Raw genomic sequence first — 16,118 nt, 5'->3', positions numbered from 1 at the left:
GAGATGCAAGAACCAGGCACATGAAATCTTCTCCTGATGATATCTGACAATCTGAAGGCTGTTCTAGTTTCCCCAGGGCACAGAGGGCCTCACTCCTGGTCTTCACCCTGAGCTCCACTCGGGGGGCTGCGGGTTTGCAGCTGCAGTGGCTCATGGTTTACTCCATGCAGAGGCTGACGGCAAGGGCTAGACTTCCGTTCGCAGGACTCCTCCATGGTCGCAAATTGGACCACAGTTTTGGGAGACGTTTCATGACCGTTTTGTCCCACAGTGCTAGGAATGCTCACTCCCAGGTCTGGCAGACGTTTCACTGGTAGGCCACTCAATGCACATTTACTGGACTAGGCCTTATGAACAGCAGCTAAAAGTCTCTGGACCGCCTGTTTTACCAGTCTCTTATGGTCCAGGAAAATATTCCCTCTTGTTGCATCTTTCCATATCTAGAGTTACTCTGTTACAATCACTGATCTGGTAAAGACAGGTAACTGTTTCAAATTTCCTAGTCATCATTATTTTGTGGGAGGCTCAGTTACACATTTGATAATGCAAGAAACAATAACCTCATAAAACAGGCAAAATGCAAAGAATACAGCTAATAACATTGGGTTATAAGAAAATATTTAAGCCAAGTGCATCTCACACCAAACCAGTTTCTGAAAATGTCATCAAGACTAGGAAGTGGGCCACGTAAAGCAGCATATAGACCTCAGAATTCAGTATCCTAATAGTCTGGTTACTATCATTTAAATCTGCAAGTAAATTTCGTTAAGGCTTTGATATGACTGACACACATTCCAATCCTATCGAAAGTATAAAAAAGGCTGGTAAGTTATCATACTAGCTGAACACATATCTCTTGACCCATTGGGCTCATACCAATGGCAGACTGGTTGGGGTCATCTTCAGATCGTTACACGCACATGGCCTTGGGACCAAGGGAGTCCTGGAGCACATCTTCCTATCCACCCTGGTGGAAGTCAAGGCCATAAATTAGTACTGAATTCCCTTGGGCAAAACCCAGTGAATCTCCGGTCGTCTGACCCAGTCTGTTCCATACCAGCCGCTGTTTATAAAGGGAATAACATGTAGGCATTGTTCAAAAAGTGCCCAGCTGAATTTCCTAATGTTAGGAGGCTAGGCTGATCACTTTTCGTATGATTTAATTTTTCCCAACAAAGGGGAGTCTTTAAATTTAAATAGCCATAGCCTGACGTTAACTATACAAATCCATCCCATCATTGTGGGAGCTTCCCTTCTAATAAGCAGGAGAGAATTGACACCTTTATCACTATGTAATATCCCTCTTTATCCCTGAAAACTATCCTTGATCTGAAGTTGATTTTGTCTGAAATATAACGATTCCAGCTTTTCTTTGGTTAGTGTTAATTGTTCATTCTGTCTATCCTTTTACTTTGAATATATCTATGGGTTTTTGTGTGCATGCGTGTGTGCGTGTGTGTGTGTGTGTGTGTGTGTGTGTGTGGGGTTTTGTTTGTTTTTAGGGCTACACCTGCAGCATACGGAAGTTCCCAGGCTAAGGGCGGAATCGAGCTGTAGCTGCCAGGCTATACCACAGCGCATGGCCACCCTGGATCCCCGACCCACTGAGTGAGGCCAGGGATCAAACCCTCATCCTCATGGATACAAGTTGGATTTGTTTCTGCTGTGGCCTAATGGGAACTCCCTGATATCCCTGTCTTTGCATTGACAATGGGCTCCGTGAAGACAACACACAGTTAGGCCCTGCTTTTCTTTCTCCTCCGCCTCTGTTTCTCAACAGCACACCGAGAATATCAACATCTAAGTGCTTACTGACGAAGCTGGGTTCATGCCTAGTGCATTTACTAGTTTTCTATTTGTTACCTATCTTTCTTCCTCTCTTTTTCTTTATCTTTTTTTTACCCCATTCTTTCTAAAATTAAGACTTTCACTTGATTCTATTTTCTGTCTAATTTTAGCATATTAACTACACTTCCGGGGTGGTCTAGATTTACCATGAAGATTTTAACATCGGCTCTGGTTAGGGATGAACTCCTAAGTGACGTTATCTGGTTTTCCTCTCGCCTCTTTTCATCTTCTCTGCAGTTTCATCCTCTTCTACCAACATTTATTACGTGTGGAATTGCTTCAAAGTGCAGCCTTAGATTCCTTTTTTTCCCTTCATTCCTATACTCTCTCCCTAGACCAATGATTCTGATATTTTAAATTTCAGGATATAATCCCACTGTGAGCTCCACATCTAACTGCAATCTTCACCTTTCTCACAGGCACCTCAAATTTAACATAGCTAAACTGACTTATAATCTTCCATTCTCAAAGCTAAACTTCTGTTGGTATTCTCAGCTCCAGTGAGTGATATAATTATCTCACTAGTTCTTCAAGCCGCAACCTTAGGAATCATACCTCACACAGCATATCTATCTCCTATTCATTTCATCGCCTTTTAAATATTTTATATCTATTCTTTTCTCTGCTAATCAAAGCCATTCTACTCTTTTTATCTGGATTGTTGGAACAGAAAGCTGTTACTGGTCCCTTCCAATTTGGTGAGAGTGACCTTAATGAAACGATAACATAACCATAAATCTAGCCCTACCCCTTCCCATGACATTCCTTGGGTCTTAGGATGAAAATACAAATCCTTGGGAACAGGGCTCACGAGCTGCCCTCTTTTGTCCCCTGCCTCCCTCCCCTCCTCATCCTGCACTTCCCACCTGACTCTGCCACAGCCACGCCGGTCTCCTTGTAGGTCTTCCAATAAATGTGGAGGCCTTTGCCCAGTTCACGACTTCTCTCTGGAATGGCTTTTCCCCATACACGCTTAAGCATCTGCCGTCCTTCAGATCATAGCTCGTGCTCCTCCTCTGGAAGCTGCCCTAACTCCAGAGAAGGACAGTTTCTTACATATTCTCCCAGATTTGTCCAGGTAGCTCTCATGCTAGGCAGATCAAATATGTGAAATAAAGCCCATTATACCCACTATTAATTGATTTATGTTTTATTTACCACACCCACTGACCCAGTGACTCGAATGCCATTCCCCCCCCCCCCCCCTTTTGGCTACCCCTGCAGCATACGGAAGTTCCTGGGCCAGGGATCAAACACGAGTCAGAGCTGCAAACTCTGCAAACTAAGCCATAGCTGCAGCCACACCGGATCCTTAACCCTCTGTGCTGGGCAAGGGACAGAAATGGCGCCCCCACAGGGATAAGCCAGATCATTAATCCACTGCGCCAGAGGGAGCTTCGCTGAACATCAAGACTTAGAGCCAGTAAGCCACCTCGTCATTCAGCACAACAACACATCTTTTCTTGTATACAGCCTAGGATATTGTCTCTGCTGTGGCTGTAGCTCGGATCACATACTTATCTTGACTTCAATGTGTTCTCTATCAAGATGAATTTAATTCCATTTCACTTCATCTAATTGTACTGGCTGAAGTGCGTACACCTGCAGTTAGTGCAGTTTAACAGATGCGCACTACGTAGATACAACACGCCAGACACCATTTCAAGAAAGAGGACTGTTGGATTTAAGAAGCTACAGCATTTTTGGAAGAAAAAGACACTTAGATCTTTGCATTATTTTTAATCAAATAAATACTGGAATTGGGAGAGCAGGTTAGGAGATACAAAATGGAGAAAACTCAGAAGAACTTAGTTTGATAAAATCAACACCATACTTAGGATTTTATATTTAGAAAAAGTAGAAGCATAGGCCAATCTTTCCTTATTGTTTGGCAAGTTTATACCCGAGGTTCACTATGTAAAGGAGGAAATGAACACAGTAGCTCTTTTGTAATTTCTAGGGTTGAACTGGAGTTATAGCTGCTGCCTACGCCTACGCCACAGCCACGCCAGATCTGCCAAATCCAAGCCGCACGTGCAACCTACGCCACAGCTCAGAGCAACACCAGATCCTTAACCCCCTGAGCGAGGCCAGTATCAAACCCGCATCCTCTTGGACACTAGTCGGATTCATTTCTGCTGGGCTAAATATCTCCCAGTTAGCTCTCTGATTGTTTGAATTTTCCACTTCCTACTAGCTAAGTGAATTATGCAAAGGCCGCCTATCAACTTTGGTGTCAGCTGACCAGATCGACTCAGTAGTGTGTAAACCCCAGAAGCATGTTACTGCACAGCACATCCGACACCGTCAGCCAGAAGAGTGGCTGCACAGGCAACAAAGACTGTGTTGTGAGAAAGAAGGTGCGGCAAGGAATTTCATTTTCACAATTCGTTTTCCATGGAAATTCTGCAACGGAGTCACATTTAGGAAACTGACATAAGTTCTTGTATTAGTGACCTAATAGCATTTCTGTCAAGTTTCTACATTTTGGTCTATTGGCTTCTCTATATGATCTCTTTTATAGAGTTGCCCTTACATATGTGGTTGTGGGGTGGGGGGCAGTGTAATAGTTATTATATGAATAGCAAGCTGATCAGAAAAAGAATTCTAAGATTCAATGAAACAGAATTATCTTTTCGAAAACAGAAATGTGTGAAGAAAATAGAAATATGTGAAGTTTAAGAGTTCTAGACAAACAGGACCAAATGTGACTTTATGAAACCAGGAAGGCAACCAAAATTATATTCACAGCAAAATATTCATTCTTACCATTAGGCACCCATGATAAACACTGCTTTCAAAAACATACCCGCCACAGCACAACAGAGCAGTAGTAACAGAAAGGTAACATACGTCACGAGAAAAACAACTGGACACATACGAAGAAAAACTTACCGGTTCTCCTGCAGGTCCCCTGTCTCCCGGACTCCCGGGGGGTCCATGCACACCCTGGAGAAACAAGGGCGAAGCCGGAAGGAAAAGCAATGCTTGACCATGCTTCAGTCAGCTTCCCTACCTTAGCTCTTCTTCAGAGCCTCCCATCTAATTTTCCGTCTACTTCTGTTCTTCGTTCGTCCTCCTGTGGTAAACTCTGCGGGTGCAGCACACTCAGTGCACCACCGTGACAGTGTTTACGTGTGCAGCCCTGCGTCACTGTGGACATCCACGCTGCGGTGCTATCATCACTGCCATCTACTTTCAGAACCTTCTATTTTCCCACACTGAAGCTCCGTGCCCATTAAAAATCTCTGAGCCCCACCTCGTTCCTCTGACAACCACGCTCCTACTTCTGTCTCTATGAATCTGACGGCTTCAAGCACCGTGTATAAGTGGAACCATACAGTGTCTGTCCTTCTGTGTCTGGCTTTTTTACTTCGTGTAACACAAAGTCTTCAAGAGTCATCCGTGTTGCAACATGTGTCAAGACTTCCTTCCTTCTCACGGTGGGTAATACCCCGTTCTATGTGGAGTCCACATTTTGTTTAGTCCATCCATGGACACGTGGGGTTTTCTACCTTTTGGCTGTTGTGACTAATGCTCCTTTCCGCACTGCCGTACAAGGATCTGTACCTCTGCCTTCTGTTCTTTGGGGTACATACCTAGGAGCGGACTGGATGGATGACGTGGTAATTCTGGGTGTCACTGTTTGAAGACCTGGGCATACTGTTTTCCCAGCAGCCCCACGGTTTTGCATTCCTACCAGCACACGTAGGATTCCTATCCTCCACATCCTTGCCAACACTGGTTATTTTCTCTGTCTGTATGGGGTGTGTGTGTGTGTGTGTGTGTGTGTGTGTGTGTGTGTTTCATAAAAGTCATTCTGGGTAGGAATTGATCGCTCAGTGTGGTCTTGATTTGCATTTCCCTAACGATCAGTAATACTGAGCATCTTTTCACGTATTTATTGGCCATTTGTATATCGTCTTTAGGGGAATGCTTACTCGAGTCCTTTTGCTCATTTTTGCATTGGGTTGTTTATTATTTTGTTGTTGAATTGTAGGAGTTCTTTATATCTACCTGTATTCTCTATATTTAATCCCCACTCCCGTAGAGTGACCAATATTTATCAACCAGAATTATTCTAAATTTTGATTCTTCCTACTTTTCATATCAGTATTGGAAAGTTTTCCTAAATACCCTTGTGGTGTACGAATAAGTATGACTTATGCCCTTATAACCGGCAAGACACAAGGGAGGGTCCCGAAACCCGATGCCAGAAATGAGCGCGCTGGTCCACGCCGAGGTCTCTTACTGCCCCCTTGCTCACACCGTGCCACCTACAGTGCCATGAAACTGAGTCTGAGGTCTGCGGATGTACTTTAAAATGATGCGTAAAACACGAGATCAAATTCCAGGTCCTCTCCGATCCTCCCAGAGACGGACTGGGCACGCACTGTGTCCCAGACACCAGGCGACCACTCCCGACAAATACAATACTGCCCTTGTCCGTTTGCAGTTGCCTCTTCTACATGACTGACCTTGGGGAGTCTGGCAATTTTACAGTGCATGACAATTATCACATTTTGTCATAAAATTAAAATCTAAGACAAATATGGTATTAAATTGAAAACAAGGGCATTCAAAATTCCTAGCAACATACAGTCTTCTGAGTTATAAGAATCAATGCTCTGTTTAAATTACATATGATTCTCTGCTCAGAGAAAGGGAAAGAAATATGTAAACTATTATGAACCCCCACCTGACTTCCAACAAGGCTGACTCCAATCCACGCTCTTCCCCTGTACTAAGCTGCCGTCTACGGATTCCCGAGAGAAAGCCCAGCGTCCGGGCCTTTCCGTTTCCAATGAACATCTCCAGCGCGTCTGCAACCCGCTTTGTGAAATAAGCAAAGGCAGCCAAGCACGTGATCTCTACCGCTGCCCGTCCATGCAGGAGCGTGGAGACTGTGTGCATTCTGCTTCATTGCTTAAGAGTGGGAAATAATAGCACTGGTGTATTTTTAGTTCATAAAGATTTGCAGTATTTTCCAATAGCTCCTATCAAACCAATCGATATACAGACACCTAGAAACCCAAGACAAAATATTAAAAGACTTGAAAGCACTGGACAAAGACTCAAAAAGGGCAGAAACTAGAGTAGCAGAGCCTACAGGTGAAAGAAAGGAATGGCACTAGGTGGGTTTCTGATTTTTGTATGTGGCTTTTATCCAGAGGATAACCACACAGGATGGTTAAAATAAAGTAGGATCTTCAGTCTTCGTGGCATGAGTAATAAGAGGGTAGAATTTAGAATGACCACAACTGCTCAAACATGATGGAAGAAAGAGCCAGAGAGGGGGAGCTTCCAATTCCAAGTGTATACTCTGCTTGTGTCTCTTGCTGACATCTGAGGCACACACAGGCCTGGGGGACCCAAGAGGCCTGCACAAGGCTAAGGAACTGAACGGAGATCTCAGCAGCCACCCACCCACCACAGAGGAGAGAAAACCTGGAGCTTGACTTGCCCGGTTAACTGCCTGTTAACTTTTTTTTTTTTTTAAGCAATATTCTTCAAAGAAATATAACAGACTTTAGAGTCTCTACAATGAATCATTCAAAATATTCAAGACATTACTCAAAATTACTAGACTGGAAAAACTTCCCGTCTTTATAAGAAGAGGCAATTAATGGAGCAAATTCAGGATTATACAGATGTTAGAGTTATCAGACAACAATTTTAAAGTAGCCAATGTAAATATGCTCAGTAATGTAAATAAAAATATACTCATGATGAATAAACAAATAGGAAATCTCAAAAGAGAAAGATCATTTGTAAAAGGAAACAAGGAAAATTTACAGAACTTTATCCAAATAAAAATTATATATCCAAATAAAAATTAAAAATACACTATCACAAATACAATTTTATCAAAAGGGCTTAACAAGTTAATGAAGGCAGATTCAGATTATCCAAAAAAAAAAAAATGAAAAACAGGAAAAAGAAAGACTGAAATAGGAATGAGTAGGCCCCAGGGACCTAAGGTAATCAAAATGACTAACATATATTTCCTTAGAACATAAGAAGGAAAAGGGCGGGGAAATAATATGGAATAAACTATTCGAAAAAACAAAACACTGAAAAGTTTCCAAGTTTAGTGAAAACACAAATTTACACACACACACACACACAGAGCTCAGCGAACCTCGATCTGGATAAATGCACAGGAAATCATGTGAGCACATCGCAGCCAAACTGCTAAAAGCCAAAGACAGAGAATTTTGAAAGTAGCCAGAGAAAAATGACACTTCTCTGAAGGGGATAATGATGAAGTTAAGTGTGGCCCTCTCATCAGAGACAAGGCAGGGCGAAAAAAATGCCATGGTCACCTCTTCAGGGCTGGATGGAAACAAACAGAAAAAGAAAACTCTGCTGATCCAGAATTTTATAGCTGGCGAAAATATTGTATGTGTGTATATACATACATATAAGACTGAATCACTTTGCCGCATACCTGGAACACTGCAAATCAGCTACACCTCAATAAAGAAATGAGTGAACCAATAAAAAACGTACACACTACAGTGAAAGGAAAAGACCCGCACTATCTTAGCAAGTTAAAGAAAGAGAATGGAGGTGATATGAAGAAAAACTGAGTATTCATCATTAGGAGAGTCTGACTACGAAACCTAAAGGAGGTTCTACAGGCTTCAGGGAAATGAGATCACTTAGAAATGCACATTTATAGAAAGGAATGAAGACTATCAGAAAGAGTAAATACATGGGCAAATTTTAGAAACACTACTTTCCTCCTAAATATCTCTAAAACATGTATTTCATTAATACCGAAGCAAAAGTATTTGATTTATAATAAAGCAGAATTTTAATTCTGCAATGTGATGTTTATAGCACATACAAATGTAATAGATAAAACAAACAGAGCATATCAGACAGGTGCTGGTAAACAGGTGTTTGTGGCTACAATGAACACCTAGCACTTCTCTGTGAACCTCAACAGGCACTGCAAAGTCAGGATGCATATATCGCAACCTGCCCTGGGGGCTGGCGGGCTACAGTCTGAGGGCCAAGTGTGGACCATCACCTGAGTCTGCAAATTTTTCTTTTGGAACAAAAGCATGCTCATTCCTTTACGCGCTGCCCCTGGTTGCCTGCAAACTATGACGAAAGAAACGAGCAATGAGGACAGACCACACGGCCCACAGAGCCTGTCACGTTTTGTGGCACTTTACAGCAAAAGTCTGCTGACTTCTGACCAGAATAATCACTTAAAAAGTAAAAATGAGGAGTTCCTGTCGTGGCACAGTGGTTAACGAATCCGACTAGGAGCCATGAGGTTGCGGGTTCGGTCCCTGCCCTTGCTCAGTGGGTTAAGGATCCGGCGTTGCCGTGAGCTGTGGTGTAGGTTGCAGACGTGGCTCGGATCCCGCGTTGCTGTGGCTCTGGCGTAGGCTGGCGGCTACAGCTCTGATTCGACCCCTAGCCTGGGAACCTCCATATGCCGCGGGAGCAGCCCAAGAAATAGCAAAAAGACAAAAAAAAAAGTAAAAATGAGAAGAAGTATAGCTAAAAATCCAATAGCTAAGTTAACATGGAGTTCTCAAAATTATTCAATGCCTAAAGAAGGCACTTAGCACCACCACAGAGGAGGAACAGTCATAAAATGGTAGACTCAAATGCAACCGTATCAGCTAAACTTTTAAAAGCCTAATAGAGTACATTAAACTACAAAATATTCTTTCATTAGAAAAAGAAAAACCACATCTAGAGCAAGTCAATGATTTCAAGTAACTAAGTGGAAAAAAACCATATCAACAGAAGCAGAGGAGTCAGTTGTTGCAAATGGTTCCAATGTATATGCTCTGGGTAGGAAAATGCTTGATATTCATAGTAGACACTCTATCAATGACAGCTCTCAAAATATAATTGTCATTACAGAGTCTGGGGCACTGTCTTCCTGTTGAAGAAAGTTTGTCCACTGAAGGTATTTCCCTTCCTCACAAACATGAAACAGGTGTTCAGGAGAAAAAATACAACAAGTGCAACCGCATCAGTAACTACAGCAGGTGGACAGGAGCAAACACTGATTCCAAGGCAGAGGAATAAAGCAAGCTCCAGCTGTGAGACACTCACTTTAGACATCAGGACACAAACAGGCGGAAAACGGATGAATGTTTACCGTGAAAACAGCTGGAAAGACGTATATACGTCATGCAAAGTAGATTTCACAACCAACAGTCTTATCGGGAATATCAAGTATTACCAAAGACAACAGAGCACGTTTTGCTGATAAAAGGTCAGGTGATTGGGAAGACAGACTAATCATAATGTGAATACTCTAAAAATAGATTCAAAATACATTAAGCATAATGTGAAGACTCTAAAAATAGTTTTAAAATACAGTAAGCAAACTTTCATAGAATTAAAGAACGACAGAGAAATGCAAAATCATAGTTGGAGATTCAGCATCCCATCTCATCAACTGAAAGAATATTTACCTAACAATTAGTAAGGCAGGAACTGTTACAGTGCTTATACGACTTAGAGAACTGAAAACAGCTGCCCAGGCTTCATCACCTTAGGAACACAATGCGGCATGTCCGTCGTTTTTATTTCTTAACAGAGTAGAGCCGACTGACAGTGTGGAGGCACCTTCCGCCTCCCAGTCGATCTAGGTGTGGATGGAAGGCAGCAGCGCTGCACCAGAGACAGACATTTGTCCTGTTTCCCTGGACCAGCAGAGGATCATAAGCTACCATTTTCCACTTTACACACAGCTTTAGAATGACGACAATTTCGAGATGTCTCCGTTTTACAGATGAGGAAGACAAGATCCAGATCCAGGTTCACCAAGACCACACAGCGGCTGCAGCACACACCGGGACGAAGGTCAATCTGACCTCCAGTCAGTCTTCCTAGTTTACAGCCCTGCCTGCTGCTGACAGCGCATCGACGACTAGAGATACTGAGATTACTGCGCTGCGTCCAACAAATATTTGGGGCCATCTGGATTTCTTGTACTGACTGATCACAGCTTCCCTAAGATCTCCAAAGTTGTTTCAATTCCATCAAGACGAAGGTGACAACATATGCAAAAAGCCAAGTGAACCTCCCGACAACTAGCATTAATTCATGGTTTACTGTCATCCACTAGGTAACCTCACATTTCCGCAGTCTGTGAAACTGGTTGGTCATTAGCTGCGGTTATATAAGGGTTCTAGGAACTTATCTGATGGAGGAAATCAAACAACAAGTTTTACATTTATCCAGGCATATCTGCGGGGCTGGAAATAAAGGTAAAATTCTAAGGACTGTCAACAATGTACAAATGAATAATTTTATTTCTCTTGGCCTCACTTTTCTAAAACAAGAGGAATGTACTTGATGAATTTCAAATTTCTCCACTCATTGCAATATATCAGTTTTGTATACAAGGCAGGAAAGGGGAGTCTAAGAAACACCACTTACACTGATATATCAGAAACTCAGATGATGGAGATTAATAAAGAATTTTCTTTGTGGGACGATTTTAATAAATAATATAATGTCACACACAAGTTCTTTCTCTAGATACAGTCATTTTTCTCTTCTAGGTCTCTGCTATTTCAGGTTGGACTTTAGCCCAATGTAGTGATGTTATTATGGGAAACAACAGGTGGGGGCAGCAGATTTCATGAAGGGACAAATAAATTCATGACATGAGTGATAATAACTATAGCAGCTAAACTTTTTTTTTTCTTGGTCTTTTTAGGGCTGCACCCACGGCATATGGAGGTTCCCAGGCCAGGGGTGGAATCAGAGCTACAGCTGCTGGCTACACCACAGCCACAGAAACGCAAGATCCGAACCACGTCTGCCACCTACACCACAGCTTACAGCAATGCCAGATCCTTAACCCACTGAGCAAGGCCAGGGATCAAACCTGCATCCTCATGGATCCTAGTCAGACCTGTTTCCACTGTGACACGAAGGGAACTCCAGCAGGTAAACATTTTTGTCCTAGCCTTTTCTGACTCTTCACTCATAATATGTTTAAATTATGGTCTACTTTTATAAATTTAAATTATATGTGTAAATGAGAAATCAAAATGACATTAAAATTATGATTATAAATGAAAGTAATTAGAAACCTATATATTTAATGTGCTCAAAATTATATACATGTATATCTTGCACACATGTGTGTATATTTATCTTTCTTAAAAACGCTTTTCTCGGAGTTCCCCTTGTGGCTCAGTGAAATGAATCTGACCAGTATCCATGGGGACTCAGGTTTGATCCTGGCCTTGCTCAGTGGGTTCAGGATCCCACGTTGCTGTGGCTGTGGTGTAGGCCGGCAGCTGTAGCTCTGATTAGACCCCTAGCCTAGGAACCTTCAGATGCTGCGGGTGCGGCCCTAAAAAGACAAAACAAAACAAAACAAAAACCCCACTTTTCTCCCTCTCAGTAACAGCAACCATAGAACTTGCATCTCAGGGGGAAAAACTACATAATTCTGAGATTTTTTTGATGGTTGGAAAATACTTAGCCTTACAAAATATTAAAACTCTTAGAGCAGTGCCGTGGGAAAACACGATCACGCACACACGCGACCACGCACGCAGCTCCTCGCTCCAAGGGCCCAAACGACACTCGAGCTGAGTAAAAATGAAACCGGGCAAGAAGCCTCAGAGTCGTCTGCTAGGTTGGCTCTGTTACTGCTCCACGTGCACACGATGCCACATGGCCTCGAGGCGACACGGACACAGAGGAAACCCCGTAACGCCGCGGAAGTCACGTCCCGCTGTCAGCACCGTTTGGAGACAGGTGCGGAGAGCCCTCGACGGAGGAAAAGCAACTGCCCCACATCGGACACCGACCCGACGACCCGACGAGGAAAAGAGCTTATGTTCTCTTGGCCTCACACACTGAGGACTGAGCAGCAGCTGCTCAGACACTGGAGGGGATCTCATCTGCTGGGGGCGTGAGTGTTTCACATTCCTTACCGGCTTCCCCTGAAGGCCTCTCTCTCCAGGGCGTCCGGTCTGGCCCTGCGAAGAAAAAAAACGCCCCGGTCAAGGAACTCCCTCCGCAAATGCGAACTGCACACCAAGGAGGGCGGAAGGCTTCCCCGCTCCCCGCCGATGGGCGGTGTTTCACTACTGACCGTCAGCCCGTGCGGCCCTCTTTTTCCTTGATGGCCTTTTTCACCCTGCAAGAGTCAGCACCCAGCAAGTTAGCAAGCGTGGGAGCTGTGGTCTTTCCGCACTAGCGCACCCCACACACCACAGACGACGACAGGAGCATACAGCTCAGGAAGAGGGAGAAAACTTTCTGTGTGTAGAGGCCGCTTCACGCCTCGACTAAGAGAAAATTTAGAACCATACTTTTCCAAGGAAATAGGTCAGTTTTTCGACGGGTAGGACATTTTATCATTTCACTCCATAAGAAATGGGAAAATCAGGGTTTACCTTGGCGCCCTGGACACCTTGTTCTCCTGAGAGACCCTCGGGTCCTTTTGGTCCCTGTGGATGGAAAGGTAGCCTCTTGTTAACTGGAAACGTCCCTTTTCCGCTGTTCTGCATCCTTACAAATGGAGACACGGCACAAAGTTTTAGTTGACAAATGCCCTTTACTTGTGTCCCTGCCGTGGACACGGTAAAGAACACGGTTGAGCATATGCACGAACCCACGTGCATGGGAAACTGGAACCAGGGTTTTCCAGAATGGACGCTAAATAGCAATCGGATGGCTACAAAACAGCAGGTTCCGTTACTGAGGACTAACTATAACATAGGTCTGTCGTCTGAGTATTTTGTTCACCTTATCACTTACTCTACAGAAAGCCAGGAGTTATTTTGAAAACAACTCTAAATTAACTTTAAAGTGGCTGGTGCGTTTGTCTCTTCAGCCTTAAGTTTTACATTTTTGGAATGGCATTCTTTTCATCACTTTATTAGAAAATGAATGCTGACTGCATTGTTCTGCTCTGAGCACCCACTTGACCTAAAAAAAGGCAAGGAGTACAGAAAAGCGGTAGAAAATGCTCCTGGGAATATTCAAATCTAAATTTAAACTTATAAGCCAATTTGCTGTTAGTATTAATTCAGTAATTAGCTGTGAGGAATCATTAGTTCTAAAGTCATAGGCTAACAAAAGGATGGTATGTGTTCCTTGCCGAAATTATAACTGTCTTTGGAAGATCTTAAAGTCTCTTTTAAGGGAGTTAATTCGATTCTACAACCATTGAAGCAGAACTCAGCCCTGCAGGGCTCCTGGGCGCAAATGCCTGTCTGTGTCCCCACTTCTTGTTCTTGGGAAATGGGCCTCACTCAGCCACCACCACCTTCCCTGAGTTCCTAGGGGCGGGTCCAGACAGCTGCTGATCAGGGAAGGGAGGGGGTGCAGAGACCAGGGAGGAACAGGCAGGGGCAGCTTAGAGTCCCTCCTTGTCCTTCTCCCGGGCTCAACTGCACCCTAAACACCATCGCCCATAAGCTGAAGATTAGGCACCCTGGGGACAATGGCCTGTGGGCTAAAGATTATTAGCACATGATGTTTTCAGGAACCTTCCTAGCTCGTTCTCATCTCTGATCCATACACCCTCTTCACAAGCACTGCTATTCTCGGCAACGACCCAGGAGACCCCCAGCGTGACCAGGCCGAGACCCCCGACGGCAGCTGGGATGACGAAGCTCCCCCAAAGGAAGAAGAATGCATGTGTGTCCGATCCTGATTCCTGTCTCAATACCTGTTTTTCTCCTCCTCACAATTCTTTCTAATGGAGGCCCAGTCTTTAAGGCATTAGCCTGCTGTGGCCCCCATTGCCTGACAAAGCAATGAAGCTGTTTTTTCTCCTTTACCCAAAACTCTGTCTCTGGGTTTCAGTTCAGCACCAGCAGACAGAGGCCGAATTCCAGCGACACCATTAACTGAACAGCTACTGAAAAGGCACCGCACAGAGTGCTACGTGCGATGAGGCAAATCATACAACTAAGTGTGATGCAGGCAGAGAGAAGTGCCGAGGGCCCAGGGCTTCAAAAGAGGGAGCGAGCGCACGTGTGTGTAAAGGGCTAAGGTACTGACCGGCAAAGACGGTCTCGAGGAGAGATTGCAGACAGAGGGACAGCAAGGGGCGGGGGGGGGGGGGGGGGGGGGGGGGGGGGGGGGGGGGGGGGGGGGGGGGAGGGAGAGAGGGAGAGAGAGAGAGAGCGAGAGAGAGAGAGCGAGAGACAGCGCGCGCGAGAGCGAGAGGGCGCCGAGGCAGTCAAGACGACACCCGAGGATGAAAACAGGGGAAGACCGGTTTGCTCAGCTGAGCTATGGATTTTATGTATTTAGTATTTCTGTACTAAGAAATCCCTGTGGAAAGACCGAGACTTAAAGGTGAAGGGCTGGCACTGATGTTCGAATCAGCAAGACGGCGGAGGTACTGGCGGTTCTACCCAAGACAGTGACGGGGGCAACACGGGCCCATCGGAAGGAGCCCGGGGGCCGCACGGCCCCCTGTCCCTGCCTGAGGCCGGCGGGGTTCGGCGTCACAGGATCAGCAAGCTGCTTACTATAAACCACCGGCCTCCCGGGGGCTGCATCCTGACCCTCCTGGGCACGTTGTTCGGGGCTGAAGACTCCTCCCTCCTCCCCAAGGCTCACGCGCTGGTCACGGCAAAGCCGGAGACGGGGCTCTAGCCCCCGATGCTCAGTCTCCATCTAAAGGGCTCCGTGACACATCCCCAGCCTGCTGCCCCCACCCCACCGCCAGCTGCCCCGATGCCCTAGAAAAGCTGGCAGCCCCAAACTAAGTCGTGCTGTGCAGAGCCCTGAAGGCCAAGTGGAGGAGTATGGCCTTAATTTCATAGACAAATAACTTTCAACACGTGTTATTTCTTCAACAAGCATTGACTGAGTGCCTCCTGTAAGCGAGGTCCTGTTTTAGGCCCGGAGGATACGGCGGGGAGAAGAAACAAATGCCTGGCTTCATAAACAAGCAAAAGCACATATTTACAGCTACAACATGAAATGACCTGGCTAGTCAAGAAACCGAGGGAAAATAAAGCGGGTTAGGGTCTAGAAAGAGTCTGGGGGGGACCCTCGTTTGGATGGGGTGTCCGAGACAGGACAGGGGCCAGGCCTGAAGGAGGGGAGGCTGTGGGCTATGCTGGCAACTTGGGGAAGACATTCTGGCAGGAGAGATGGTAACTGCAAGGCCTGGGGTGGGGGCGTCCCGGGAACGTCCGACAGGTAAGTAACTGAAGACGGAAAGAAGGGTGACGTTTAAAGCGCAAAGGCCCCAGGACCTCCTCGGATAACCGCCTCTGTCCTCGATGCTCAGCGGC

The 16,118-nt window shown here is 45.0% G+C and overlaps 1 protein-coding gene across 2 annotated transcripts in view; it reads right to left on the bottom strand.

Annotated features, from left to right (window-relative positions):
* Nucleotides 1–16,118, bottom strand: part of COL24A1 (collagen type XXIV alpha 1 chain) — a 321,301-nt gene that overhangs the window by 116,211 nt on the left and 188,972 nt on the right. For both annotated transcript variants that reach the window (XM_047785408.1, XM_047785409.1), the window contains exons 30-33: nucleotides 13,254–13,307; nucleotides 12,950–12,994; nucleotides 12,789–12,833; nucleotides 4,744–4,797 (exon numbers count right to left, since the gene is read on the bottom strand). In XM_047785408.1, the coding sequence (XP_047641364.1) occupies nucleotides 4,744–4,797; nucleotides 12,789–12,833; nucleotides 12,950–12,994; nucleotides 13,254–13,307 (198 nt within the window). The remainder of the gene's footprint in view (nucleotides 1–4,743; nucleotides 4,798–12,788; nucleotides 12,834–12,949; nucleotides 12,995–13,253; nucleotides 13,308–16,118) is intronic.

This window comes from Phacochoerus africanus, chromosome 6, assembly GCF_016906955.1.
Source record: "Phacochoerus africanus isolate WHEZ1 chromosome 6, ROS_Pafr_v1, whole genome shotgun sequence".
Lineage (NCBI taxonomy): Eukaryota > Metazoa > Chordata > Mammalia > Artiodactyla > Suidae > Phacochoerus > Phacochoerus africanus.
This window is presented reverse-complemented; position numbering and strand designations above follow the sequence as displayed.